This window comes from Psittacula echo (assembly GCF_963264785.1).
Source record: "Psittacula echo genome assembly, chromosome: 10".
In the NCBI taxonomy this organism is placed as follows: Eukaryota; Metazoa; Chordata; class Aves; order Psittaciformes; family Psittacidae; genus Psittacula; species Psittacula echo.
This window is the reverse complement of record NC_137741.1, coordinates 4520538-4538768: the sequence shown is the minus strand read 5'-3', so window position 1 is coordinate 4538768 and position 18231 is coordinate 4520538. Positions and strand designations below refer to the sequence as shown.

Sequence of the window (18231 nt, the reverse complement as noted above, 5' to 3'; positions counted from 1 at the left end):
CCTTATTTTAAACTTGAAAAGGCTGCAGGATAACATTTGCCCATCAGACAAAGCACTACCCACCCCTTTCTTAAATGACTAAAGGGAAGAGCAGTTTCATACTCGTGCAACAGAGCTCTAGGAACACTTCTACATAACGAATCCACTGTACTCACAGTATGTAGGTGATGACTCCTATGCTCCTGAAAAACAAAGGAGATTAATTGCAGGGGTTCTATATGGCCTGTATTCTTCTTAATATACACAAAATGAAAAAATCAATAGTAGCTGCTATAAAGGCACTTCAGAAAACACATCTCTTCCAAAGAATGGTGTTTCAGGGTGTTGAGCGTGAATTTAACATACAACTTCAAGTCATGTGAGTATTTGAAGTCTTTATGTATTTCTGCTCTAGCAGGTATTTACCACAGGACACACCAGAAGTGCAAAGAAACAGAAACAAGGAAGTTTTATTTGGGTTGACCTCTTTTGCCTGCCTTCTCAGCAGATCAGATTAATACGCAGGTCTCCTCTGCATGCAGGACTCATATAAATAAAGCTGTCACAAGTGCAACAGGAACATATTTTCTTTTAAGAGTCCTCCTCTGCACTTGCAAAATGTTAATTCTGTAACTGCCATCAGTAAAGTTCTTAATTGCAATATTGCAGAAATTGAATCTTGTTTTTTCATTTAAGAGAATGCATACAAATGGAAAGACAGAACGAAGAGTTATTAACTGCATGTAAGGGTTTAGGGTTTTTTGTCTGGTTTTTGATTTGCTGCAGTAGAATGGATTCTGTTCAGAGCAAACTGGGAACAGATAACAGTAGAGCAAGGTGGGAGAAGTTCAAAACATACCACATATCTGCAGCCAGTCCCAGTGGTTCATAGTTCACTATTTCTGGAGCTGTAAGAAGAATTTAATTAAACATCAGCAACTGAGGTAACAGGTTTTTACCAGGCTGAACTGAAGAGCAGCTCAAAATCACCAAATAACCAAGAGGGAGAAAGGGGGGCGGGAAAAAGAAAGGCAGTTCTAGGACGCACTGTTTAGAGTTTTACAGGCCTGACAGGAATTCAAGTTCACAGGTGTGCAAGAGATTATGTAGAGTAACTTGGAGCATTGTGCAACTCAAGTATAAAGGTAAAGCAGATGTTGTATACTAATTACAGTGCTAATTAAAACAAATTATGCTTCCCAAGGATACTGTTACCCTCAAGAATCTGAGCTTTTGTCTTGTTTCTAACTGGTGCCATTAAAGCTAGTTTCTAATGGCCAGTCTAAAACAGCCCTTAGGCAAGAGATTGAAACTACATGCTAGACTACACTGCTATCTGTGCCACAACCTATTATCTTTATAAGAACCATTTCCTCGTTGAAAAACATCCACATATAAGATTGAACGAAAAAGAAAAGACCAAGGTGAGGTAATGAGATGAAAAAAGGCATCTATAACAGTTGTGTTTAACAATTCTCTCCTTGCCCTCCACAAACCAACTCCAAAATCTCTAAGTGAAACTAGTAAAAAGGAGTAGGATTAAGCTAAAATCCAAGTAAGATACATGACAATTATGATCAATGAGTGACAAAAAGAGAATCGGGTGGCAAAATGTGAGGGGAGGTGAGAGGCTTGTACTTAATAGATACCCAGTGTGAGGCAGTTTTATCAGGAAGCAATGCTAGGGATACCCAGTCATTGTGTCCCCATGTACTGCAATGCAGAGAGCTTACTTGCCGCAGGCAACAGTAAAAGATTTACAACTTTTACTTGCAGGGTTTCACAATCACAACCCTGAATTTACATCTCTATTTATTTGGCAGCAACCTGTAGCACATCTGCTTTATAGAAAGCACCTTTTGCCTAGTCCAGAAAAATAAAGTAAACCTCTAGAGTTTTAGGTTACCTTGATAGAAATGTGATTGAAACTTCCTCTCACCCTCACTTCTTCACTTTGGAAAGAAGTCTCAGCTTCCCCATGGAGCTTGCAATACATGTCAAATGAACAGGTCACTCACCCACAAATTCTGGAGTTCCAAAAATGTTTTTAAATTCAACTCCATCTTCTATTTTGTGAGCCAGGCCAAAGTCAATGAGTTTGATGTGTGGAATAGGGATATTCTTGTCTAGAAGCATAATGTTTTCAGGCTAAAAATAACCAAAGATAGATCTTTGTTATTATAATATTAATATCTTGAGAAAGTAGCAGAGATCTCAGATGCCTTTTTTTTCTACAACACTGTAGAACAGGAAACACATACCTGTGCCTAACCATTTACAATGCATTCGTTTGATAAATGGATGACAACTGAAATTGGACATAATTGAATGGAGTAGAAATACATAAAAGCAAAGCAGATCTACTAAAAGTGATACTTTCATTCCTTTAATTCTATCTTGTGCAAAATCTGCCTTTATCTTCCTGTTAGCACTCCTAAGCTTATTTTCTTTATGATGGCTATTGCCAGGATGAAAACCAGATACCCTTGTTCCCACAATGAGACAGGAGTTTTTCACTCAGTTGTATGTAGTTCCCTAATCTAACAAGATATGCCACTAGATTATCAGACCAGCAGCACTGCGATACAACATGAAGTGCAAGCTCAGTTTATCTTGTCCCTTTTTTAAACAGAACGTATCCCCCTGGCCTGCAGAGAACATGTCACACTCTGACCCCATGGATCTGCCCCAGTTACAACAACTGGTGCACCCATAACAGCAGGTAGCAGGTAGTTGAAGCAGCTGGTGCAGAGCCAGAATGCCACTGCTGGATCCCAAGGGAGAGCTGCACCACTCAGTACTTTGACTGACAGCAATGTTAGTGATTCTGCTCAGTTGTCCCTATCTGTTTTGTAACCCACTGGAAGAGGTCTGATTAAATGTTTCTTAAGGTATTCAAGTCACACCTAGACCTACTTTGGAAAATGCTCCTCTCTGTAAAATTAAATTCAAAACTGTAAGAACAAGACTAGGAAAGATCTAGGATTTGTTATCTGAACAGTCCTGAATCAGAGGTCCTAGCTCATATATGATAGCAAGCCACTAATAGAACATGTAGCCATCTCTCACAACATTGAAGGGAAAAGCTGAAGCTTGAACCGTGAAATTAAAGCCAACTTTTTCAGCCACAGACTTTTACTTTCTTTACCAGATGTAATTGATATTTCTGATTGATAAGCTTATTTCTTCAGCTAATATCTCAGCCTTAGTTATTCCCTACATGGCCGTATTTCACAGGTTTCAGGGTAACCTATGGGTTCAATTTATCTCCCATGAAGAGCTTTAATGTATTCATTTATCATAACTTAATCATAAACTCAAGAGCAACAGTGAGACAGTTCAATTCCCTGATGGGAAGCTGCCTGGCCTTTTCACAGCAGATGTTAATGTGGAAGCAGCTCCTGCTAACACACACTCACAGTCAGAGCTGCACTGGGAAAGAGAGCAGATGAATAATTTATTGTCATAGTCACTGGACCAAGAATATTTTAGCCTCAGGCTAACAATTCTGTTTTTATTCCATGGATCTAGGGCATATGTGTTTGCCCAGACACATGATGTAAGCTTGTTGAGAGCAAACAGAACAGACTGAAATGGCAAAAAGGCACAGTCGCTACCTCTTGGACTGTTTTATTCCTTAGGTGGTGTAAGTCACTGGAGCTCCACTGCAGTCAATGGAGCTCTGTCAAGTGACAAGAGAATTAGAAATCATTTTCTATCTAATCAGATTCCTGCTTAAAAATACGTGCCTAATTTAACACCAGCAAAATTCCAAACCCAGTCCTTGAAAAGCCAGGAGAGTTATTCTATGATGTTCACTATCAATGCAATGATTGTTTACTTATCCTTCCCAATTTCTGTCTTGCATTTCTTGCTACATCTTCACTGACCACCTAACATTACTGGTATTAAATACCAAAATGAGCAGCTAGAGATCAGTATAGAGAAAAAGTTGCACCTGCATCCTCACAGTAATTTCATTGTAGATATTACTTTGTTTTTTAATACAAAGCAAATATTTTCAGTCCTTGACTTCTGGATTCATGTAGTAATTACAAAATCAAGTGCACATCCTTCATATGTTCACACATCTCCTATGCTTTTCACATGCACCCCATAAAGATTTGGATGGAAGTTTGCTAACCAGTTTTTAGGTTAGATGTGATATGCAATATTTGCAATGACTACATACCTGCCATTAACACTGACTCAAGACAAAGCAATTTAAGACAAAGACAGCATTAGGCACACATTTAACACAAGGAATCAGCACATATATCCTGAAAATCTGGGAGGAGTCTAATCTATAGCACACATGTAATTAATAATAAACTAACCTGATTTTAAAGTCAGGACAAGGAACATGTATCTAGCAGTAGAGTTTTTCCTTTTCCCTTCATTATAAAACTGTTCCCTCCTCTGTTTTATTCTACTTTCTCCTATGGGATAAGTGCATTTTGAATGCATTTCTGGAAGGAGTGATGTTTGAGGCAGCCAGTTCTGCAGCTGTGAGCCTGCTACTGAAAAAGCATTTTATTCTAGTCTCAAGAGTTTTATTCCCAAGGACAACAGACTCCTAGCTTCAGAGAAGCATGTTCACCTAGGTAGGCCACAATGAAAAGCAGAAAGACTTCTGTACTGTCTACGCCAGTTGTACTGATACCAAAGTCAAGGATCAAAACTACAGATGACACCTGATCAGGTGGAAAACCAGCTCTGTGTCATGTGCTTTCAAGACTCTATGCAGCTAAGAAATCAAGAAGTCTTTCTATTAACCAGACTGCACAGGAGACCACATACTCCTCATGTAATTCTAAAAACAGTGGGGACTGGAAGCAGCAACAGTTCTTAGCAACTGGACCTGGCTCCTCTTCCTAAAAATGCATTTCTTCTGTACATCATTCTAGTATTTTATTTTTTAAACACCATGCTTTGGATGATCCCACAAATGCAAAGAGTTGAAGGATGAAGACTCACAATTTCTTCTTCTCAGTCAGTAAATATATAAGCCCATCCAAAAGTTACTACAGGGAGGTTACCTTCCTTGGAGAACTCAGCTGTGTGGTGCATTTACAATGGTCTTACCTATTATTTTAGGCATGGTATCAAATACAGGTATCCAAAACATTACAAAAGGTACAGTTCACCATTAAAAAACATCAACAATAAAAAAATCTAAATCAGCATCTTTACCTTTAAATCAAAGTGAGCGATTTTCTTAGAGTGAAGGTAATTCACACCATCTAAAATCTGTTTGATGAATCTTGTTGCTTCCTCTTCACTCAAAGATTCCTTCTGTGCCAGGAAGTCAAAAAGTTCTCCTCCAGAAACCCTGCAAAACACACCAGAAAACATCCTGTTATCTACTGCAGTGTAAGACATAAAGTAAATGTCAGCACAGAAAACTGCAGTAGCAAAAAAAGCTCCATAGAGTTAGAAAAAGGCCACTCTTGCAGACAGCCTAGAGTTTTGTGTTCCGGTCCCAGGTGTGCCAAAACTTCTTTTAGGCTTCAGCTCTCTCTCCTGTGAATTAAGGACTGGCTTTCCCCAAGGCATTAATGCTGCAAGGTTTGATTCATTAAGGATTATAAAGGACCCAAAGAGGTACATTTTTTTATTGCTGAATCCACAGATACGTACATATTTCAATAGACGGACTTTGTGTTACCTGCCTCAACTGCTATTTTTCAAAGTTTTCTTTTGGGTGAGACAGATGAAATAGAACAAGTTGTAATAGTCAAGAACTGTTAGAGTTACTTCGCTTATGGGTTGCCATCAGAAACATGAGGCAGTAAGATCCGCCAGTAACATCTCTTTTCTTCCCAGAACAGCCATTACACTGTCCTAAATAAAGATCCTTGCCTGATAGAACTGCCAGGAAAGCATCTATTTTGTGCTGAATTTTTAAGAATTAAGCAGATTGTAGCAGGTTAGAAGGTACCTAAAGTACTTTTTCCAAACCAAGGAAGTGCTATTAGTAACTGAGAGGTTTTCATCTAAATTGAAATGCCTTCCATGCAAATTTAATACATAAGATTTCTATTTTCATTTTTGTGCCTTGTAATGAGAGGTCCAGTGCTATTTTTCTGTATAGTATGAAACAAGATGATCTAAATATTGAATGGGGCATTGTTTGCAGTTGTTATTCATAATTATGTTTACATTTATTGTTTCCAGTTTACACTATCATTGGTATTACTGATCTATTCTCATTCAGATTCGCTCTTAGGGGCACTCCAAAGTGGTTGTTGCTCTTGAGTTCAGGTGTACTACCACACCATTGCTAGGATCCAGAGTGCAAGCACGAGGCCCCAGAAACCCAACAGTCATTTGGAAAACAAACTTCTGGCCCTGTTTGACGAAACACCTGCAAAAGAACTGGCAGGTTCAAATGCTTTGACTTCACTAAGTGCTGTGACTCACAGACAAGTTAGACAACACTGTGCAATGCAGAGGGCTTTGCAATGATTACTCTGATCCCAGGCTCCTACGCACCACTGGCAGTGACAAGATGGTGATTACTCTGCTTCTTTCAGAGCAAACTCTTGTGAACAGCTATAAAAACTGCAAGGAGAAGTCAACTGCAAACATGAACAACATGTCAAAAGGCACAAAGCCATCTGGCTTTATTTGTTAGCTTCTGCTGTTGGTGTGGGTGACAGCATACCTTGCTGTTCCAAAGTCAGAGACTTACACAGAGCCCACTGACTTGGCCATTGATTAGTGGGTATTTTTTTGCAGCTCCCACATATTCAGAAACTTTCTCAGCAAGAGGAAGCAGGACACTTCACCTGGGCAGAAGTGACTTCATCCTTTAACTGTTACAACTGAATGTCTGGCAAACAAAAACAAGCTTATATGACCCAGAAATATGTTACAACTGCTGCCTCTGGCTGCTGCCTTCTCCCTCCTTACTCAGCCTGTGAAACTCTCCTTTGGTCTCTGGTTTTCTTTTCAGGTAATGCAAACCAAGGGTCTCAGGGCTACCATCAGCCTTGCTGGACAGGTTGTGTTTTACCCTGTTGTCCTGGGTTCAGCAGTAGCAGTCATTTTTCTCCTTCTTAGTAGCTGGTGCAGTGCTGGTTTTGACTTTCAGCCTGGGAACAGTGCTGATAACGCCGATGTTTGTAGTTACTGCTCAAATGTTTACCCTGACCAAGGACTTTGTGAGTCTCATGCTCTGCCAGGGAGGAGGGGAAGCCAGGAGGAAGCAGAGACAGGACACCTGACCCAAACTGACCAAAGAGGTATTCCATACCACAGCACGTCATGCCCGGGAGGTAACGGAGTTCTCCGGAAGGGCTAGTTTGCTGCTGGGTCGTGAGGTGTTGTATTCTCTTCCCTTGTTATTTCCTTTATCATTATTATTATTGGTGGTAGCAGTTGTGATTTGTGTTATACTTTAGTTACTAAACTGTTCTTATCTCAATCCATGGGAGTTATATTCTTTTGATTCTCCTTCCCATCCCTCCGGGAGCGGGGAGAAGAAAAGGGGGGGGAGCGAGCGAGAGACTGCGTGGTTAACTTGACGACAGGGTTTAAACCACGACAGGGAACACTGCCACCTTTCCACATTGTAATAGGTTTACAAATTATTACAGCAGTGACAAGCCAGAAAAGAAATCTTCAAGTAAAGTGCTTGATGGAATCTGTGTACAGACAGCAGGCAAGTATCATTTCCTTAATGACTTTTATTCAAACTGCACTTAAGCACTCACCTCTGGCAGGCACTAGGGTCCTGTCACCAGGAAGGCAGCTGCACTAGGACACTTTCTTGTACTTTTCTGGAATTCGACCATGTAAGCACACAACTCTCTCTTCCTCTTTTACCCTGTCAGACCTCCTCGGTGGCTGTTCTTGAAGGTGGACTCTTTAATCAGGACTAAGAATAAAACAGCTCTCTCTCGACCAGACCAACAGCCCATATAGCCCAGCCTCTAGCTCCCCAGCACCTCAGCAACATCCTGGGCAATCAGCTACGCCACTGAAGACATTGTGCAGCCCATAAGAACAAGGATCACAGGAGATTCACTTGCTAGCTCCTGGCTGTACTTTCCCCTCTTCTCTCTAGTTTACACTAACTCTGAATCAGGCTAGACAGGGAGAAATTTCCAAGGTACAGAATATAACGTTAAAATAAAAAAGGAAACAAAAGAAGACTCAAGTGCCTGAAGTCCCTCTGCCCTTACCAGCAAAAGACTCCTTCTTACAACCACCACAGGAGCATTTCATTTTCTGAAGGTCAGAGACTGGCATGCATTACAAACGGTAGATCAATCTCCAATCTCTCATGACATAGCCTAAGACATTAGGCTAAGCTGCAGAAACCTTGAAAGAGTAATTTAAAGGAAAATTCAGTCGAAGAGATGTGATGATTTCTCATTAACAAAGACTCAGCATTTAAAATAGGTTTTGAGTAAATTGTGCACAGGGAGTGGTGAGCAGTTTAGTGCAGGATCATTCTCACCCAAGTTATTCACCTGAACTCAGAGAAACTGCAGGCAGAAGAGACTTGGCAATCCCTAAAGCTAACCATTACGGAATCCCTCAAAAAGGCAGTTGAACACTAACTCCCTTGCAGTAAAACACTCATAACCGCACTAAAAGTTATATTTGAATATCCAGGGAGGTGTGTTTTCTAAATCAGCACCATCTGTAAAGGAGTAAATGCTCATTTCTCAAATGACCTTAGGTTACAAAAAAAATCCCTTCCTCTAATTCAATCTCTTTCCCTTTTATTATGTCACCTTATTCCCATGGCAAACAAAGAAGCAAGCACATAATACCTTTGCTGTTCCTTCAAACCCCAATAAAAGACAAGTGACAATGCTGCCTTACTTCTTGGAAACAGCTGCTTATTTTCTGTACACAACCTTGACACTCACCAGTAGAGGAGACTGGTGCATCAATCAAACACACCTTCAGGCTGCTTTTGTCTGGGCAAAGCAGCCTCAAGGCAGGGCCCAAGAGACAGAGAACAGCAAAGTCACAAAAAGCTGTGGGGAGCATATCCCTGAACAGTGAGCACAAGGAAGGGCAAGCCGTGTACCTGCCAAACTGTGCTTAACAGCAGTGGGCTTGGCAATGCTCTTCCTGCTCTTGAACAGAAGAAACAGCACCTGTAGAATCATACCCTGTGTAAAGAGGAGACAGTGAGCTTGGGAAAGGGTCATTTTAGCCAAAGCCTCTTTCAAACACCAGGGTAGCTTCTTCAATTAATCAAGAATACTGAGGACATTCTTTTGACGCTGAAGCCCACTGCAGCTTAACATAAGGCCAGTTGGCCAGGGGCTGTAATGCTTATTTCAATGAACTGCAGGGAGTATGAGACTCTGATAGCAGAGCATCAGGAGGAGAGATTATCTATCTACAGAGAGAATTTAATTATCTTTATTAGCAATTATCATAATCCTCAATTTGTACACAGCAGCTGAATGCAGGGGCCTTAATCAGGTCAAATTGCAACCTGCCTTTTAAAAAGAGCAATAAGTTACAGCCTAACAACAGGACACGCAAAATGTGTCAGGCCATGTGAGGACAGGAAAAAGCAGAAGGTAATGAACTGGGAGGCTGTTTTAGCACGAAGTAGCTGCCAGTCAGAAAAACCCAGCTGTCTTCCAGTGCATGGCTACAGAGACCACCATTTGGCCCCAGACTACACTTAAAAATTAACAGATGCTTATCATCACTCATATGCCATCTGCCAGTAGTCACAGTAATCTCCAGGAATGCTCCCTGGCCTAAATTCCTGCTCCCTTGGAAAGTGAGTGGTTATTTCATATCACTCAGGGATCAAAGCCTCATAGCCTGCATTCCATTCGCAAGGCCAAGTCAGGGGCCCAAGGGAACAGAGAGTCTATGTACCTTCAGCCACGGTGTCTCTGTATTTCATGCTTCATACATACAGATAACTTCCATCACTTACTCATTACCCAAAACCTGCAGTAAGTAGAAGACCTCAGGCTGTCTCCCTGCTCGCAGCTTTCCGTTAGTACCATGAACTGACAGATAAAGGATATGTCATCATCTGCACAGGTCCTCTAAGACTCAGAGCTTTGTGAACCAGATTAAACTGGTTCCACCAAAGAGCAGGACACAGCCCAAAAAACCTTAAATCGATGTCTGTTTTCCTTCATTACATGACAAACTTCATCCCCTTAGGCCAAGACCATACATTCTGACCAGCAAAGCTCCATTTACTGTAGGAGCTACTTCCATTCCTTGCTCTGATGAGTACAAGCACACTTGTACCCTGTTCTGCTTTGTGTGACAGCATTCACGCTTTCCCTGGTTCTCTGTGGAGATTAGGAAGGCTGAGCCACACAAATACACATAGATATAAATTTGCATGTGCACTAAGAATTTACATCCCTTTTAATTCCTTAAGACAGGCCAACAAAACACACTGAACTGTACAGAAAGACAGGTTTTGAACATAGGTCTGTATGACCATCCATGCACACAGTCTCTTACTTCTATTACATTCCCAATCCTCAGCCATGAAACACCTGGAATGGCAAACAAGTCAAGTACCAAGTTTCATCCAAATTCACTATCCCAGTGTAAGTCTGGCTATAAGGAGACCCAGTCCTAAATGGCAGGGGTTTTCCTCCATCACATGGTGGCACAGCAGAAGAGTTTTCCTTTGCTCCCACCCTGTCACTATTCATCCTCAATAGTCAAAGACTAGGGATTTAAAAAACCTCTTCCCTTGCCTTCCTTCCCTTTTTTCCCCTAGTCTCCTCTAAATGAGGAAAATACAGGAATATAGAAAATGGCTGCAAATATTGCAAAAAACCTGACGCCTTCACATGTATTGGAAGAGATGAAAGCAGACAGAAAACTGAAATCAACATTCAGAGGCCATTCGTGCTTCCTCCAAGGTTCACATCAGGGCAGCACTAGGCAGACATGAGGTAATCCCTCTGTAAGTAAACTGTTTTAAAGCTGACACCACTCCTTGGCTCAGTAACAACAGCTTCAGCTGATGTTAAGGTGCACCTGTATCCCCAGGGCACACGGATGAACTGGGGGGCCTGTTTACCAGCAACCTCATTCAATTCTCCTGCCAGGATTTGCGAGGCCTGAGAACACAACAGCTCCGTTCTAACAGTGCCTCTATGTTCTGTCTGCCTCTGCAGCCCTTTCCACTTCCGATTTACCTCATCCTACCCCAGAGGATAGGAAGTCCCCTTACTCACAGCTCAAGGATGAGGACCACATCCGTCTTGTTCTCATAGATGTCATGCAACTTGATGATGTTGGCATGCAGGATCTGCTGCAGAATAGAGACCTCCCGCTCAATTTCCTCACGCCTCACTCCGCGGCGGCTGGCCCGGCTCTGGCGTTTCTTAATGAACTTAGCAGCATACTCCAGCCCCGTGCTCTTGTCTCGACATTTCTTCACTATGGCAAACTGGCCACTGCAGGGAAAAGAAGATAACAAAAAGTCTCTTAAAGCTTTCATATAATCACAGGGTCCCAAACAAGCGATTCATATACAACCCCTGAGCAACACTGCTAACCATACCAGCTTGGTTTTGGTCCAGCAGTGAGGACTGTCACAATCCTGCAGTCACTATAGCACAACAAGGTGGTCACCTCCTGTGTCTGAAATTTAGCAAAGCCAAGCAATGTCTGACAAGAAGGGAGGACAGATGTTACCATCTCCAAAAAGCAGTTTGTGTTTAAAAGAGTAAGATCTGCCTCAGAAGGTCCAATTTACCACTTCTTCGCTGGGTAATGCTTAAGGCATTCAAGTCTGCAAGATGCCACTGGATGTTCTGAAAGGACATGCATGCATTTAAGTACTTCCCTTAAGAATAATCTCTCAGAAAAGAACTGAAAGGGTTGATAACGCCTTGGAAATGCAGAACTGGCCTCCAGTAACCAATGTTCAAATAAGAGAATTGTTTATTCATATTTCTGCACTTCTCTTGATAATTCAGTAATGTAACAGAAAGGTAACCTGAGTAAGTGCAGTTTTCTCACTGCACTTCAAGGACAAAGAATTTCCCACTGTACCAAATAGTGAAGTGGCCGCATTAAAGTTTAAAAGGCTGCCAGTTGCCAAGAGAAGTTTCCTCACTGTGGCTCCTAAAGTAAGATATTCCAGTCCAATCTCCTAAGAGGGAAACACTTGGAAGTCAGATGGCTAACTCAAATAACAGTAACCCTGCAAGCTGCAGTGTTGTCAGTGGTGGGAACCTTTCAAGCTGAGACAGTTGTTACTGACTCTTCAATGGGAAAGCAGGGGATGCTGCTTTGTTTTCCTTTGTGTGAGCTTTGCTTTCTTCATCATGCCCTGGAGAGGCAGTGTTCGAACTGCTAGAAGGCACCATCTCCACAGAACTGACGTTCCATCCTTCTCTATTTCTCTTCTGAAAAAATAACTATAATCAAGCTGGAAATGTCTTATCAAAATTAAGAAAGAATCTCCAGCTAAGAAATTAAGATGTCAGCAGCTAAAGCAGGATTTGAAGAATACAAATTCTACATAAGGCAAGAACGTGGAATGAAACAGTGATTATTCAGAGAAACCTTTTGCTCATCACATTTGGTAGGGACAAAGACAACTGTGTTATCTTAGAAGTGTTTAATCACACTAAAATCAGCACAGACATACAAAGAAGGAAATTAAATCATAAGCTATTAACATGTGTTTGCATTTAGTCTATAAAGCACATGTTAAGAGAGCTACTTCGGCTTACAAAAATTACGGGAAAAGGATGTTCTGTAGCTAAAGGACTGGAGGGATTTAAGCAATCTGAGTTCTGCCAGAAACGTATTGTATACCCTTTAGCAATTCACTTTTGCCCCAACAACAAAACAGGGAAAAGATTTCCTTCCTTCCACACAGTGTGCTTATGGATGTTTGTACACTGCTCAGCACAAAGCTGTCTATCTCAGTTTGCTGCTACTGTAACAGAAATGCTAAGGATAACCAGTGCTGCGCCCTGCAATGTAACAGGCTCTTCTCCAAAGTGACTTCAAAAAGCAGATAAAAATCACACTTAGAAAGATATTTCTTTTCATGAAAGATCACTTGGCAGATTTAATCACCTGTGGTTTTAGGTTTCTTTAAAATCTGTAATACCCAAATCAAGCAAAGAGCAGTGGGCATATGGATTTAAATATATATTAACTCCTTACATCAATGAATGAAAATACTTCTATACTTGTTAGTCTGAAATTATATGAAACCTGTATGGCTTGAGATTTCATCAGAAACTCTAAATTCCAACCCGTCTTTACTAAAATCAACTTAGGATCAAGATTTCTCACAAAATCTATGCAGAATTTCCTTCTCTGGACAGAAACACCAATTTTCAAGTTCTCCTTAGATCTTGAAAATTGAAACACAAAACCTGACAGGTTTTAAAAAAGAGGACTTAGGTTAAAGCACTGATGTTAACTCTTTCAAACAAAACTGATGTAGACTCACTGCTCTCCTCCAGCTCAAGCACCAATGAGGAGCTGGAGCATTTCGTCTTCACATAAGCTTCAGTCAGTCCAAATATAAATTAGGTCAGTCCATTCCATTCAGGATGAGTTTCATTTATACTTCTCTCCTTCACTTCTCAATAGGAACCCCAGTATTTTCACTGATTCAATGAAGTCAGTAACTTTCATTCAAAGTATTAAACATTGTTAACAAATATGTATGTTCTGGTGAACCTTCTTATACATCATGGTACTTCAATATTTGTTATTACTTTACCTTCCCATAACTAACCACTAGTGCAGACCTAGACATAACAATGTATAAAGTACATAATGAAACGGGATGCTGAATTTGAGCTGGAGGAAGACAAGGAGCTAGCAAGGAAGGGTGACAGTGGCAAGAACAACTGCCAAGGAAAATGACAAGGAAAATAGCGGCATTCAGAGATTGTGTTTGATAAGTCTGATACCAGGCTGCTGCTGACAAGTCCTGGAGTAACATCTCTGCAATAAAAGCTACGAGTGTATGAATGGAAAGAGAAGTTGACTACTTTTGTTTGGGCACTAGGTTAAAGGGCTTCATAGCCCACTAGATAGCTGGAGAGTTGAGCCTGTGGAAAAGGTCATGCGTTTCAGCCTGCATCTTGTGCTAACAGTGAGATGCAAAACTAGCAACCTGTAAAGACAGAATAGGACTTCAGTTTAACAACTTTTGGCTAAAATTATTGCCTCATGAAAGCTGCATTTTGGGAGCAGGGTGGAATTAAGCAATATCTGCAGAACGTCAGTGACTGAGAGGCAAGGAACCCCAGCTCAAAGCTGTGCTCCACCCTTCTCACAATAATTTGGATGAGAAACATGGAAATTTTAAGTCTACCACACATGTACCCCAGCATTCCTCAGTCACAAAAGGCTCAGGTTTTATCAATGAAAAGTATTTCACTGCATTTCCACCATAAAGCAGAAATAAACTTTACAGTTCTACCAAACTGCATGGCCAGGAAGCCACAGTCAACTCAAAAAATAAGAAACCTCTGAGAACAGTACAACTGCCCTTGCCTAGCATGTGCAAAGCCTAACAGGTATGCAAGATCCCACCACCAAAAGAACTATTTTATCCAAGCCCTTGTCTCCTCAGATTCATGAGTCTCTGCTCATGTCCAACCACTTCACAAACAGACAAAAGAAGACAGCAAGCTCCTTTTTACACCCACAAGCACCCCTGTTCTCTCCTGCCACAATGCACTGTATGTTGGAGATCTCACTCTGCACGAATTGGCAGATCTCCAGTCCCAGGCTACACGTTTAGTATCAGGTATTGTCTTACTCAGGGTGTTATATCCAGACTTGCAAGGAAAAGATTCATCTTACAGATAACCTTAACCTTGAGCTACCGTGATTATATCTGCCAGGATAGAATCTCTTTATAAGAATCACAAACAAGCTCATTAAATGCAACCCCTATGACTACACTGTGAGCTGTTATTGTGTTCAATATTATTATATCCTTCACTGGCTTGGTAAATGAGAGATGCAAGTACAGTTGGAACTTCAATTATGCAGCATACACAGCAATTATATTCAGAACCTTATAATTACATAATGTACTTAGTGCTTCATTAACACAGACATCTGGCTGGAGTCTGTCTGAAAGCTACAAAGGCAAAGAAATTAAAAATTGAGGCTGTCGCTTGGTGCTCAACTGCTCTCAAAAGCTGACACTCCACAGCAGAGGCAGCCCCTCATTCAAAGGGTTCAAACCAAGCCTGGCAGCCTCAAGTACTTCTTTTGGTTTTCATTTTCGTATGTACCCTAAATGCTTCTCAGGAGAGAGACAGGAATGGATGGGACAAGTGTACTTATCCCTTTAGGAACAGTCAATCACAACTGGATTTGAGACTGCAGCCATTTGTCAAATCCATTCGTTCATTCATATTTTTGTCTCCTGATTTTATCATTATGTGCAAACCCTGAAGAACTCAAAAGAATGAAAATCCTGGTACAAAATCCCTAAACTTCCCTTAAACATTCTGCTAAAGAGGTCATTCTGTAGTCCCAAGAGCTGCTTGTGTAAAACATGGTGGGGTTTATGGGGTTTTTGTTTGCATGACCTGCATCTTGCTTGGTCCAGACTTTCTAATGAGACATGGTACTAATGTTGATGTGTTTGCTTCCTCGAATTCTCTCTTTTTCTCATTTTTGCCAGCAAAGTTCAGAGAGAAAATAGTGTTTTATGAATGCTGATTATGGGAATGAACAGTTACTTTTGCATTTAATAAGTCCAGTGCTACTGTGAACTTTGTACATTTTTGTTTCCTTTAAAAGCTCACAAAAATTATTACATCACAGCATAGGAATTCCTGCCTTCTCCTTTTACATAGTTAGTCTGGGACAACTGTTCATCACAATACCCATTCCCTTGTAATCTCCCATTTCCCCCTGAATGTATAGCCACAAATATACTCTACCTGCTCCTGTCCCAGTCTTTGTGCCATTCCCTTTATCCCTTAAAAACATGCTTTTGGAAACAGTCTTTTTTGAGGCAGTTTGTGACTGAGTAGAAGAGGCTGCAAGCCACAGGGAAAAATACAAATGCACCATTTCTTATCCTAGGACATTTAAGACAGTGACAGTGTGATTACCCACAATACTGCCCATTTCCCCCTCTTACCCATTTCCCTCCTTGCTGCAAATGCTTTGCCCATGTTTGTTCCTGAATTCCCAGGGTCTTTATTAAAGCATCCCAGGGTTATGCTCAAGTATTTTCTGACCGCCTTAAAGACTGCTGTCATAAAGCAGCAGGCGCTGTATCTCTCCACACAAGTAGCCCAATGCTTTGCCTGGCACCGAAACCCCAAAGCACACTAAGAGCTAAAGGCTGGAGAAGAAACAAGGCAAGGAGAAAAGTCTTTGAACAAGTGTTGAAGTGGTAGCACATTGCTCTGCTTTTCTATCAAACACAGTGCAGAGTTCATGTGGAGGCTCATACAGCTGTGAAAAAAGAAGATGCCCCACTGGTATTTTATAATCAGTCAGACACACCTTGAATTTCTTGTTAACTAGAGAGCTTGTAAAGCCAAGGACCAAGACAAGACCATTTCTGCACCTCTTAATGAATTTCCACTCAGCACACAAGAATCAAACAGCATCAGCTTACCAAAACTTTCAATCTAGGTTATGAAAATGTAGAAGAAAGGAAAGTTTGTCTCTGACATCTGAGTTGACAGCACTGAGAAACTAAGCCATTTACTTAATTTCACACAGGGAGTCTGTGGCTGATCTTAAATTACTGAATTTCACAGCTCATGCGTCCAAATTTCAGCCAAATGTTTTCATGGGTTTTAGTATATCACTGAACTGAAGATAACTTGGCTCATACACATGTATTTACAACACACACGATAAGCTCAGAGACTGACACTTCCCAATTCCTTCTTGTTTTATTTTGGAGAAAATTTTGGAGTTTGTTCCCTTTCAGAGCTATTCTGGACAGCTGTACAACAGCCTTGTCACAGATTCAACACAGGCTGTCCTCAACTGTGGTAACAGCTCAAGAATATAAACAGCAGCAGCTGCAACCTGTCAGTTAGAATATAATTAGGTACAACATCAAGTCTGTCCATCATCAAATCTGTCCATCATTAGTATGAGAATTGATTCTGGCAACGAAGACAACCTATTATTCACATTGCCACTATCATCTAGGAGACCTGTCACTGAATAAGAACACAGAGACAATATTACTGGCTGGTTTTGCAGTCCATCTTCAGAAGCATGCTTTAGAAGAGCGCAAGTTCTGCTTCTTTAATTGTTGTGCAGTTCAGGAGATGATGTGGAAATGACGCAGGGAAGAGAGAATCTGGGCAATCCAGAATAACAGGATTCTTCTTGCTCTTTTTTCAAAGTTTGTTTTTAATACTGGTTCTGGAGGGCAATGCTGTGGGATAGAATTCGATGTGGCAGCATGACAGAAGCGCAGCCTGACAGCTTTGAATGCCTTAATGCATAACAGTGGTGTTACTACGGAGCATTAGAATAAACACAGCCTTCAGCAGCTGTTTGTATAGGTAGGGATTTATACGACTCTTCCTTCGATATTCCAGAAACACCACATCCATAAGTAGCTCTCATGAAACACTGAAAATATGTAAATAGAATCCTGAGCTGACAGTCCAGGTTACCTGGCTCCAGCCGGGCTCTCTGTGGCCAGAGTGGGGAGGTCAGTAAGCTGGTTCCGTCATTGGAGGACAGCAAACCATTTCTTCTCCAAATACCAAACATCTGCTCCCTTTCTGCACATTCAGTCTACTTCTTTATGCTCTGTCCATGTTAATCTTATTTTCATTTACTAAAGAATTCATTATTCATTTCCTTTATAAAGAATTCTAAAAAAAGAGAATTTTTATTACTATGACTTTTGGTAGTTGTTAAAACTTGAAATTCCCATTAAATAGATGATGTATTCAGACATGCTGACAGCTACGCTTCTTTGAGCAGTGAACCTGGCAAAGGAGAGTGCTCTGGCATGCTGCCAGTGAAGAAGCAACACTCAAGTCCCTAGATGAGCCAGGACAATTTACTTTGGAACAGATTTGCAAGGGATTTCAAGCAGCACCCTCCCAATGACTCTAACAGTAAGTAGGTTTCTACAGACTTGATGGAAAAAAACACCTTAGTCTTTCTGTACTTAATTTCCCAAAGCCTGTAAAATGCAGATAATGCTACTGGGAAAAATGAAATAAAATCCTAAGGGATAAGCATATAGAGAGGTCTATAAATTACTTTAATGTCTCTGGACATCATTAGAAT

General features: G+C 41.0%; 1 protein-coding gene across 1 annotated transcript in view; it reads right to left on the bottom strand.

Moving 5' to 3' along the window:
• The window catches only part of DAPK2 (death associated protein kinase 2), a gene marked incomplete at its 3' end in the record, with an annotated part of 40887 nt that overhangs the window by 5265 nt on the left and 17391 nt on the right, over window positions 1-18231 (bottom strand). The window contains exons 3-7 of the mRNA XM_080626472.1: window positions 11181-11402; window positions 5173-5311; window positions 1998-2127; window positions 839-887; window positions 156-182 (exon numbers count right to left, since the gene is read on the bottom strand). Of these exons, the coding sequence (XP_080482598.1) occupies window positions 156-182; window positions 839-887; window positions 1998-2127; window positions 5173-5311; window positions 11181-11402 (567 nt within the window). The remainder of the gene's footprint in view (window positions 1-155; window positions 183-838; window positions 888-1997; window positions 2128-5172; window positions 5312-11180; window positions 11403-18231) is intronic.